A 10,855-nucleotide genomic window follows, 5' to 3' on the forward strand; every position below is an offset into this window, starting at 1 on the left:
CCCTGGCAGCACCTCGCTTCCCTCCCTGTTTTCCCCCGCTGCCACCCGCCAAGCGTTTCAAACCGCTCCCCGGGACCTCTGGCTGTGCGGGGCCAAGCCCTCTGCCTCCCCCAGCCCGCAGAAGCCACCAACGGGCAGTGACAAACCCGGGCAGTGCCGGAAAGGGAGCGAAGGGACAATTAGGTTTTCACCACCGGTTGTTAGGGCTTTGTGGGGCGACCCCAGCTCCCCACGCGTCCCGGACGAACTGGTCCAAGTGGTTGGAGAAAGCCAAGGTCCCCCGAGGGCCGATGGCCAGCCCAGGGCGGGCCGGAGCAGGGCTAGGGCTTAGGGAAGGCAAAGGCAGAGGGCGGAAGGGGCTGACGTGGCTCCGAGCTGCCCGACTGGCCGCAGGTCGGCCATGCCACGGTGTCTGAGGGGTCACGGAGCAGAAAGGCCTGGGGAGAAACCGGACCGGGCACTTTTGGGGCAGAGGGATTTGTCCCATTCCCTAAGAAAATCAGGGTACAGCCTGCTGGGGGCTGTCGCTGCCAGCAACGCCGAGCACGGGGCCTTGCTGGGAAGTGAAACGCAGCGAGCGAGGAAGGCTGAAACGCCGCCAGGCCAAACTATCGTGTGGGAAGAGACCCAGACCACCGCCCTGCGCTGGGTCTCCCTCACTGCACAGAGACCTGACGGCCCTCGGGCAAGCGGCCCTGCGGGGCAGTAACTTCGGCCTTCCCGAGCACTGCGCCAAGGAGCAGCGTTGCGATGGCGGGGGGGATATTCTGAGGGGGCGGCTGAAAGGCAGGTGCTTCAGCAGGGCACCCGGGGCTTCCGGGTGCTGCCGGGGCCAGAGGAGGTGTCCCCGGGACCAGCGTTACAGATTTACGCACGCTGGCCACTGTAGCAGGGCCTGGCTGTAGGATCCCGCTCAGAATGCCAAGTCCGAGGGAAGGTTTCCAATTCCTCTGTTTTTAGTTCTTCGGTTACAGCTCTAGCTGGGTGCCTCTGGAGAGGGGCCCCTGCCCCAGTTCACGCCTCTCAGTTAGACCCGTTTACCCATCACCTGATCCCCAGGTCCATCTCTTAATTCTGGTCACTGCTCTCTTGATTTCTTACTGGTTTTCACTATCACTAGGCTGGCCACCTTCTGAAGTCACTTAATTCTCCTGGAATTGTCTCCTTGATCCTTATCTTCTTCATTCCGCTCCTATCTGCTGCATTCAGTGAGTTCTTTGTTAGCAGCATTAGTTTTGTCAAAAGTTTACGCTTGGTCTGCTCTCGAGGCTTAAGGCTTCAGCTACTTCAGCAGCTAATGCGAAGCCACTACTGCTAAATGAGACTACTCGGGGAGAAGAATACAGTTAATCCAATTTCTTCCATAACACCAGCATCGGGCTGCCCAGGACCCCCCGCCTCCGTCTGCCCGCTTCCCCCGTGCGACGCCGCGGGTGAGCGGGGCCCGGGGGCAGCCGTCCCGTGGCTGCGGCCATGCCCAGCGCCGGCGGCAGCCGTGGACGCGACGTGACCAAAGGTCGCCTGCACCACCCCGGCAGTGCGGCAGCGCCGCGGCTCCGCCGCCATGGCCAGCATGCCCTCCCGCCGAGCAGAATCGGTTCCTCCTTCGCCTAGTGCCGGGGCAGGAAGTGTGGGGTGAGAGCTGGGGAGCGCGAGCTGCCAGCCGGCTCTGCTGGAGAGCGAGCTGCTGGGTAGCGAGCTGCTGGCCAGCCTGGCGGAGGCACGCCATGGCCCGGCGGGAGCAGGGCTCGGGGGAGCAGAGGGTAGCTGGCATTGCCCGGACGTTCACCTTCCTGGAAGCCACCCAGCCCCAAGCGGGGAGCCTGGCCCGCACCTCCCATCTCTGGCCGGCCGCTGCGGGGAGCAGGGAGCGTTTCCATCCGCTGCAGAAGATGGACACCAGCAGGAGTGCCGGCTGGGGCAGCCAGAGCCCAGGGAGCTGGGGTAGGGCTGCAGGCAGGCTCTCCATCGGCCCCAGCAGCACCCGGAGGAAGGAGCTGAAGGAAATCCTCCTGCAGAGCAGGACCCCCAGCAGCACCACACGGTTTGCCACCGCTCAGAAGGCATCCAACAGCAGCAGTCTCCATGCAGGGCCGTACCAGGAGCAGAAGCCTGAGCAGAGCCCCGAGGTGCTGTCCCTTGCTCTGGATCCCCTGGAGCACGAGTGGCTGCTGACAGTGGCCCAGGGCGATGCGGACAACATCATCAGGCTGCTGGACCTGGACCCCAGCCTGCTGACCAGGAAAGACTTTGTGACGGGCTTCACTGCTCTCCACTGGCTTGCCAAGCACGGCCACCATGAGAGCTTCATCCAGGTCATCTCCCACACCCAGAAGAAGGGCTATCCCGTCAACGTAAACATCCCCACGGCCAGCGGCGGGCTCACCCCCTTGCACCTGGCCACCCTGCAGGGACACGAGCTGCTCATCAAGGTGCTGGTGGGAGCCTACGGGGCGGACACCAACCGCAGGGACCACAACGGGCGCAAGGCCTGGCAATACCTGAGGGCAGACACCTCCAGGGAGCTGAAGGAGCTGGCGGGGGCCTTGGAGGAGGACTTGGTCCAGCTGCGCTCTCACAACACCAACAACAACTGTAAGTCATCCAGAGAGGCCAGGGCAGGGCGGGACTGCGTGGACTCCGTGGCCGAGGGGAAAGCCCAGCGCTCCTGGAGGCTCTCGACCCTCCGAGACCTTGTCAGGCAGGCATTCGCCTTCTTCCAGGAGCGCTGAAGCTCCCCTGGCCCATTCGCCTGCAGACCTGCGCTGAATAGCAGCCGGAAGAGCCTGCAGGGAGCTGGGAACTTGGTGAGGGCCGGCACTCGGGATCCTGGCCAAGAGGGGATTAACTCCCTGCACAGGGGCACTGTGGCCGCCCCAGCTCTCGCACAGTCTTTGGGGCTGTGCCAGTGTGTGTGTGGGCAACCGTGGCCATCGGGAGCACTGCCCCAGGACAGCCCTTCCTAAAGACCGCCTGTCCCTGCTGATGGGGACTCCTTGCCGCAGCCTGGCCGCCCAGGGGGGGACGCTGACCCACCGCGGGGGTGGTGTCTGTCCTGTGCTGGGGTGGGTGTTCTGGCCGCCCGTCCTGAGCTGCCGGCAGGCTCTGTGTGCGGCTGTAGGTGGGTCACGCACAACTCGGTGACTCGGTTCTCCCACCGGTAAAACGAGCCTGTTGGCACTGCCACGGCTCCCAGTAACGCTGTGAGGTTGGACTGGTTGTGGCGCTGCGGGTGCCTGGATGGAGACACTGGCAGAATAGAATTAAATATTTCGCAACCATACTCAGAGATGCCAGAGGCCTGGCACCAGGCTGACGATGGAGAAGCAGCTATGGCTTCAGAAACAACTCCCCCCCAAACACTTTTTCACGTACGCTTCTCTGCCGGCAGGGAGAGCAGGTACGGACAAGCAGACCATGCCACCGAGCTGCAAAGGCCTCCCAGCTCCGTGCGAGATCCCCGGGTCTCTGCCACACGTGCCGCCTCTGGTTTGCTGTTTGTTTACGAGAGGTAGACCTGTTTCTCAGTAAAGTAAGAGCCGGAGTGCCCAGTTTGCAGAGGAGGCCGCGCCCAGAGAAGTCCTTAAGCGCAAGACAAGTGCCCCCGGCAGCCCGTCTCTGGGGACCCCACTCTGGGGCAGCCTGAGAGGCTCAGCCCCACAGGGGATAGGGCCAGAGCAGAGGAGGCAGGAGGGACGCCCAATAGGGTGGCATGCGATGGCTCCTGTGGGGACTGGAGTCTAGGAGCAGCTCTGGAAAGATGACTCGTTGCTCAAAACCATGGAAAAGGTATGAAGGCTGTGAGATTATTGCTACTGAGGTCACGCTCAAAAAATGAAACTCTTGAGAAACATCCCTACAGGAGCACAACCCCGTGCGTATGTACCGGTAACTGCATTAAACAGGCAAAGCCTTTGCTTGCCTGTCTGTGTTTTATTCACCAAACGGAGCTCTGCTCAGCTGATTTCAACTTGCTTTTCACATTCTGGAAGGCCAGGACTGCTTCAAAATATCTGCAGACAAACAACGGCTTCTTCCTGTTTTTCATCAGCATGAGACCATTTCTACCCCCTTAAACAGCAGTCCCATGTGGGAAGTGACTCTCGGGCGGCAGCCGGGGAGTTTCTGTTCCCCATCGCAGAGCGGCAGCCCTTGCGGAGACGCCTCGCTTCGGAGGGGAGTTGTGGTTTCTTTCCAGCTGCCTTTCTGGGGGTCTGCAGGGGTGACCGAGGGATTCAAGATCATCTCTGGCCTGGTGGCGCAGGTGAATTCGCACCTTGATGCAGAAAGATGTGCGGGTAACTCTCTCGGGGGAACCTGAGCCTGTGGGCTTCACAGACCCTGAGCAAATGCTGTTTATATTCAGATTGTGCTCCGAAATGCTGCTCGGGCAGCGGAATAACCCAATCTGCAGGGGCGATACATGGAAGAACAGCCTCCAGATGAGCGGACAGTGATCCAGTGACTGGGTAGTACCCAGTCCAGGTGACTGCGTGGGCACATAGATGTGTCTGGACACCTTTTTAAGGTCAGCAGCGGAGACATACAAAACACACTGGGAATGGATTTAATGCCTGATTTACTACAGTTTTGTAACGCTTTAACTATAATCGATTAAAGATTATGGCAACATGGCTCCTTCCAGAACTTCTCAGGCCACATCCATGCCACGGGACAGCAGGCTGGCTTTTAACAGCTCTGGTCACACCAGCACAAACTCCATGAAAAGCACTGGTGTCAAAACATCTGCAATCTTTAGTTTTGGTAACAGGTGGGTGCACGCCTGACGAAGTATTTTTTGACCTGTTAGTCCTCCGTCATCCTTTCACAGCGGCACACTGTCGGGGAGAGGGCACGGGATCGCTCTTACATCCTCCTCTGAGTAAGGCGCAGAGTAAACAGTGGAATTCATGAGAATTTCCTTGAGGGAGCTGTTTCCTTGGCACTTGTACCTGCAGCTTTAGTCACACGCCACCAGGAAACCTGGACTTCAACATTTCATTCAAAAGTGAAATTTAACTGGCAAATGCTACACTTAAATACAATGATTTTTAGTACTTGGCTCCCCTTGACAGCTAACCAAAACCTCCTAAAGGCAGCTTTTCACCTCATCTTTTGGCTGCGGGTTTGAAGCTGTATTCTGCTCTGAGGCAAACTAGGCAGGCGCTTCAGAAGGAACAAGACCAGAGCCCCGCTCCTCTGGGCGGTGTTACCATGCACCCATCGACGCCAGCCCCTGCCTTGCCTGCCCTGCAAGGGTTCCTCTCCACCGAGTGGAAAAAAAAGAATCTTCTTCAAATCGCCGTATCCTTTCTGCTGCTGTACACTGTGCTTGCCCCAAACACCGCTTCCAGTGACCCACCCCTCTGTCTCGTGCCGTTTATTTTCGTACCTACAGAAGGGCAGGTTTGGAAATAGAGACACGTTTAAAAAATATTCCTGAAGTATACAACCAGCTCTAACTTTGCTTCTCAGTCAGAAAAGCATATCCACCAAAATGAATGGACTACAATACGCAAATTATTTTTCTTCTTTAACGCTTCCGTTGATGTCTCAGTTATCGGGTGTTAGCCCAGTTCCGCAGAGTTCCCTGGTCGTCCCCCCCCCAAGTTCTTGCAGGGGAGGGCAGAGAGCTGCCACAGGAACAACAGAAATCATTCAAACCCAGAGGTATTTGTGTTTCCTGATGTTCTGCAGAAGACCGATTTTAACCCACTTTTAATTTGTACTAAGTTTACTTTATGCTATCCCTTAATGTCCGATTTGAAAAGCAGATTCATTCAAATGGGGAAAAATAATACGAGGGCTTATTTTCCAAAGAAGCTCCTTGGTAGAAGCTGCTTCCATCTAATAAAAATAGCACGGTAATGACAGTAATAGGCAGACTATCTAATAAATAGTAATAAATAGTTCAATCTGTTGCTCAGGAAAGCTTTCCCATGAATGCCATGGAGAAAACTGTCTCTTTCCATTCTGAATTCCATAAAATTACTTTTTTCCACCTCAGCCAGGTCCTCATAAACTCTGCGAGCAGCTTTGCCTGCCAGCAGCGGTGATGGGGGGAGGCAGGGGGTGGTTGGCTGGGCTCCAAGCCTGATCTTCGCTCCTCAGCAGTGCTGTTATTTCCAAAACACTTGCTTTGAAGAGAACAGAAGGGATTTAAAAAACATTGGGGTGAAAAGTGTTTGCAGCACGTGGGCCTCTGTTGAAACATCTCTGGCAATGCTGTTTGCTGCTTTCCTGTTGCAGTGACTTGCTGCTTCCCCCTGATAATGAAGCAGAAGCTAGATTCTTACCAGACAGGAAAAGAAGCTAGGAGATACCTCTGCAGTGTCCTGAAGTTGGTAAAAATCCCAGCCTTGCTCTCCTGTGCTCCCCGGAACCTCCAGCACACCTCAGGAGGGGGAGACTGTCACAAGCTCCAAGTGAGGCGTGCGTTCGTTATGCATTTATGCGTCTTTGGCATATGCTGCTGCCCAGCACTATTTGCTATGAATTGTAACGCGAAGGAGATGGATCTATTTACCTTCAACATGAAAAGGAGCAACACAGGTGTGGCAGCTTGCAGCTTCCTCAGGAAGCTGCCACCCCGTAGCTGAGCCACCGCGGCAGGCTGAACCCAGCAAACAGCACCGGAGCCCTGCACAGCCCTCCGTGTCAGGACGGGCTTTGCCACAGCCGAGAACAGGCTCACGCCTCCAGCTCTTCCTGCTGCCCAGAGCATCCGTCCCAAGGGAACGGAGCAGCAGCCGCGCAAGGCCCAGTGCTGCGTCACAGCCACCACCTCCGCTTCCCTGCGGTGAACGGGCCGTGGTTCACCAGCCCCAGCAGAGTGCCCAGGTGGGGAAGCTGCAGTGCTGACTACTGGGAGCGGTTCTATCCCTTCTTTCCTCTCTCCCCTTTTTTTAATAGCTGCTAACTCCTCCTTCGAGCAACATCTCCTCGCTGCCCTTCTGCTGAGAATATCTCAAATTAAGCTCCACCTGTGGCTGGCATCAAGACCAACTCGATCAAGCCAACACAGAGCTCCAAACAAATTCAGAAGGTTATTACATATTCTAACGCAGACATTATGTACTACAGTCTGTAGGAGCACTGCCTTTCACAGGAAATAAATCTATCCACTGCCCTTGCTGTATTCTTCCCTTTCCTCCTTTCCTACCTCCTAAGTCAATTTTCCTTCCACCCGATCATTCCACTGCACCTACCCCCAGGCCGGATCTTAACCCAGGCTCCAGGGGCTGCCCGGCCCCACATCCCACCCGAGAGCAGCTCCCGATGCTGGGGCCAGACCCACACGGGGTACGAAGCTGCCGTCCTCAGCCGACTGCAGGCGTGAGGCTCCCGAGGAGCTACCCGCAGCTGACACAGGCAGCTACTCAGCTGCAGAACCGGTAGTCTCACTATTCAAGTGTCACCAATTCTTCTCAGCGCTGTGTTCTTGCTCTCTGGGCAAGTATTTCTGTCGTACTTCTTGGGCATGCAGCATTTCAGCATTTTCCCTGTACCGCAGGGCCATCACTCGCGCTGTTCAACACCTGCAGTGCAGACACGCTCTTCCATTAATTTCAAAATGTTATCTGACTGACCACAGGCCTCGCGGCACATTACTACACGGTCTACCCTGGATGTGCAGAAGGGAGATACTGGTGGAGTAAAGAACCTGCAGCTGCAGCAGAGGCCAGCCACAGGGAACTTACATGCATCGAATGTGGAAGCACAGCGTAACAGAGGGCGGTAACTGGAGATTGGCTTGGTTTAGCAAAGGGTTTTGTTAGTTTGGATCCCCCTCACCTAGCACAGCCCCCCTCAGACGGGAATCCACCTCACCCCAGAGGAGTGTTTTCAGTGTGCTTTGCTTTCCAGCCCCCTAAGATGCACCCAGTGGTTACACAGACATGCCTTTTGCAAATTCTGACAATACTGCTTACTTTTCTTAGTAACATTTCATAAATGTACCAGAAACATAATCCGGAGCCTTCCCTGGGCTTAAGTAGTAAGAGGCTGACACTCCAGTTACTGTAGCCACGGCGGCCTACGGATCATAAAGTGAAGTCTGCATTTTTCAAACCTGCCTCTAAAAAACTTTTTTTTTTTTTAAAAACTATTTCATCTTGTCTAATTAAAGATTTTCTTCAAATTAACTCCTCTAAAATCAGTTCTGATTTTTACCCTTTTTTAAAAAAACTGGTATGCTTTGCTCTCAGAGGTTTACAGTCAGGGAGAATGAAGACACAGCCTACTGCATCTGAACAGAGCTGTCAAGGTTCCTCACAATAAGTGCGATTACATTCACACCAGTCTCAGTTTTTATTCTCTGTTACTATCCCACCATATACATATACCTGAAATAATTCCAACCAAGTCATTCAGGTCCATATTTATTAGCAAGCCTGTACACTGTCAATCATGATGCCTGAAAAGAAAGAACACTAATAGAACACAGTCTTCATGTTTCAGATGCAAACTACTTCAAGATCTTCCCAGTTAACATCAATAACCCAGACTAGCTTATAAAAAACCCCAAACATCTGGGATTGTAGTCCAGCACTACAGAAGGAATCACTCTGGGGTGGCTGAACGGCGCACGGGGTGTATCAGTCTGACGCAGAAAGACACGTGTCATTAGAGTTCCCAGGAGACAGTCTCACTCTTACAAGCCCAGCTTGGTCCTTCTCCAGTGCCTCCTTTTGGAGTTGTACCTAAGACAAAAGCAGTGTAAATTAGCCAAGCGCACACACACATCCGGAGATCCAGGCGGACTGAAACCACCTTTAGCTCAGTGGTGTAGGACTGAAATCTTTCTTACATGCTCTAGTGGCAAGCTGCCAACAATAATCAGATATGTACTTATTGTTTTAAATTTCCACCTGTTTACTTTCTTCATTCGCTGGCCAACCAGCACATTACTGTGACAGAATCTAAACCCCAAAGAGATAAAGATGCCTGCAGTGACGCACCAGCACTGGCGTGTGAATATCCTACCTCTTCTTTTGGAGACAAGACCCGTGATCTTGTATTGACTGTCCAATGATAATGAAAACTACCTCCTGAAAGTAGTTCACGGCCTAAAATTAGAACTATCATTTTTGTTCAAAATATGAAAGCAGAGCAGCACACGGAAAAGACCCTCTTCCAGGAAAATATATTTGTTTATGAGTATGTACTTGTACATGTTAAGAACAAATGGTTTCACCACCGTCCAGGTGAAACCGAAGACAGCATTAACAGAGTTACTCTCAGCAGGGAAATGGCAGTACTCCCACAGGATGAAGCACTGCAATTGCAGCCTGCTTTAGCATGCAGTCCGGATAAAACTGATAACCGAGGTACTGCAGTGTCACAAGACAAAGATTCATGATTTTGCCCCATGATGCAGTATTCCAAAGTATTGCAATTTAGCTAAAACAGAACCCTTTGTAAGTCGGTATCTGGAAGACAGGAATACAGTCTGGAGCATACAATACTGATTTTTCCTAGAAAGTGACAAGTTAGGAGAAGTACCGGGAACAGAACCTGGCAATTCTGTGCCGTTTCACTGCCAGAGCCAGCCACTGCTACTGTTCCGCTCCTCACTAATAAGCACAGAAAACCATCTGGGAGAAAGAATCTCGTTCCCTGAACAGTCTGGACAAGGGACTGGACGAGATAAAAACCCAGCTGCACTGCATGAGTGACCAAGTGATATTGTTTGCAGCTTTTAAACTAGAGGGCTCAGACATCCACCACCTCCTCAATGTCTCGTGTTTACCTAGTATTCTACAACACACTATTACTGTGTTTTCCTAAATACAATGCTTGAAAACAAATACTACAGGCAAGCAAAAAGGAACTGCTGCAAATTAATTCTGCAGACATGTGACAAGGGTCTGATACTATCAATCTGATCTCCCATACACCCAACTATCCCTTTGCTCCCTTGCGCACAATCCTCTGTATCTCGGAACACCCACACTCAGTAAGGTGCCGCTCGCTGAAGATGTAGGGACGCAGACGGGCAGCTAAAAGAGAGGGGAAAGGTGTTGGGAAGGGGAATGTCAGAAGCAGAGAGGCTACCAGGGTGCAAACTCTGGAATTAATTATCCACACATCACACGTGCCATCACCCAACACATGTGGAGGCCTGCGGAGCACCGGAACGAACCGCACCACTGCAGAAGGAGATGGCAGGGCAGCCCCACATCGCCTCAAGGAAGCACCACGGGCTGGCGGTACCCGGCAGGGCTGTGCACCTGCACTACCACGCTCCAAAGGCATTCACCTCCACAAAATGGCACTTTTCCTTGCATAAACCCTTCTGCGGCATCAGCTTCTGACTTCAGTCCATACCGCACTGGCAGCCCGTGCGGTTCCTCGCCAGACAGCCGCTGCTCTTATTACCTGATCTTATTGCCCGTTTTCATGCGAATCCATTGCGGGATGGGCCGGTTCTGCTTCTGCTTCTTGGCAAGGAAGCGTTTGATCTTGAACGTCTTGTGGGACGACTGGAAGAGAGAGCAGCCGTTAGTCCCGCGCGGCAGCTGCTGCACAGCCCCGCCGAGCAGGGCCCCGGCCCCGCGCGGTGAGGCGGCCGGTGGGCCGCAAGGCCTGGGCCAGCCGGGGAGAGGAAAGCCGCACCCGGGGCCCTCCCGCTCCACCGCGGCCGCTCCGCCCCGCCCCCCACGCGGCCCGCCTGGCCGCCCTCCCAAGCCAGCCGGCGGCGGCGAGAGGGCCCGGCCTGCCGCGTCCCCGCGGCGGATGGCGGCCGATGCTCTCACCATGGCGCTCAGCTGCTGGGCGTCCCGGCGATGGCGGCGGCGGCGGAAGAGGCGGAAGGGACGGGCGGAAGCGGCGAGAGGCGGGGGCGGCTCAGGCT

General features: G+C 54.6%; 2 protein-coding genes and 1 non-coding gene across 4 annotated transcripts; 1 reads left to right on the top strand and 2 right to left on the bottom strand.

Annotated features, from left to right (window-relative positions):
• The first annotated feature begins 1,603 nt into the window (after positions 1–1,603).
• On the top strand, positions 1,604–4,635 carry SOWAHD (sosondowah ankyrin repeat domain family member D). 2 transcript variants are annotated; one of them, XM_075435741.1, is made up of 2 exons: positions 1,604–2,595; positions 3,392–4,635. In XM_075435741.1, the coding sequence occupies exons 1-2, from the start codon at positions 1,728–1,730 to the stop codon at positions 3,529–3,531; spliced, it is 1,008 nt and encodes a 335-aa protein (XP_075291856.1). In that variant the 5' UTR covers positions 1,604–1,727; the 3' UTR covers positions 3,532–4,635. The 2 variants fall into 2 exon arrangements, with proteins under 2 accessions (XP_075291856.1, XP_075291858.1); XM_075435743.1 differs by having other exon boundaries at positions 1,604–3,471.
• Positions 4,636–8,365: 3,730 nt separating this feature from the next.
• On the bottom strand, positions 8,366–10,842 carry RPL39 (ribosomal protein L39). Its single transcript, XM_075435414.1, has 3 exons — positions 10,758–10,842; positions 10,381–10,484; positions 8,366–8,702 (listed from the first exon to the last, which is right to left on the bottom strand). Exons 1-3 carry the CDS (start codon positions 10,758–10,760, stop codon positions 8,654–8,656), a joined length of 156 nt encoding a protein of 51 aa, XP_075291529.1. The 5' UTR covers positions 10,761–10,842; the 3' UTR covers positions 8,366–8,653.
• On the bottom strand, positions 9,166–9,297 carry LOC142363167 (small nucleolar RNA SNORA69). Its single transcript, XR_012765551.1, has one exon. It is a non-coding gene; the product is annotated as a small nucleolar RNA SNORA69 (small nucleolar RNA).
• Positions 10,843–10,855: the final 13 nt, after the last annotated feature.

Source organism: Opisthocomus hoazin, chromosome 14 (assembly GCF_030867145.1).
Source record: "Opisthocomus hoazin isolate bOpiHoa1 chromosome 14, bOpiHoa1.hap1, whole genome shotgun sequence".
Classification (NCBI taxonomy): domain Eukaryota; kingdom Metazoa; phylum Chordata; class Aves; order Opisthocomiformes; family Opisthocomidae; genus Opisthocomus; species Opisthocomus hoazin.

Coding starts and splice junctions, on each gene's coding strand:
- RPL39 (XM_075435414.1), bottom strand. Junction 8,703..10,380: donor AAAACGGGCAATAAGATCAG/GTAATAAGAGCA, acceptor CTTTTGTCTTAG/GTACAACTCCAAAAGGAGGC.
- SOWAHD (XM_075435741.1), top strand. CDS start 1,728: ATGGCCCGGCGGGAGCAGGGCTCGGGGGAGCAGAGGGTAGCTGGCATT. Junction 2,596..3,391: donor TCACAACACCAACAACAACT/GTAAGTCATCCA, acceptor CTCTGCCGGCAG/GGAGAGCAGGTACGGACAAG.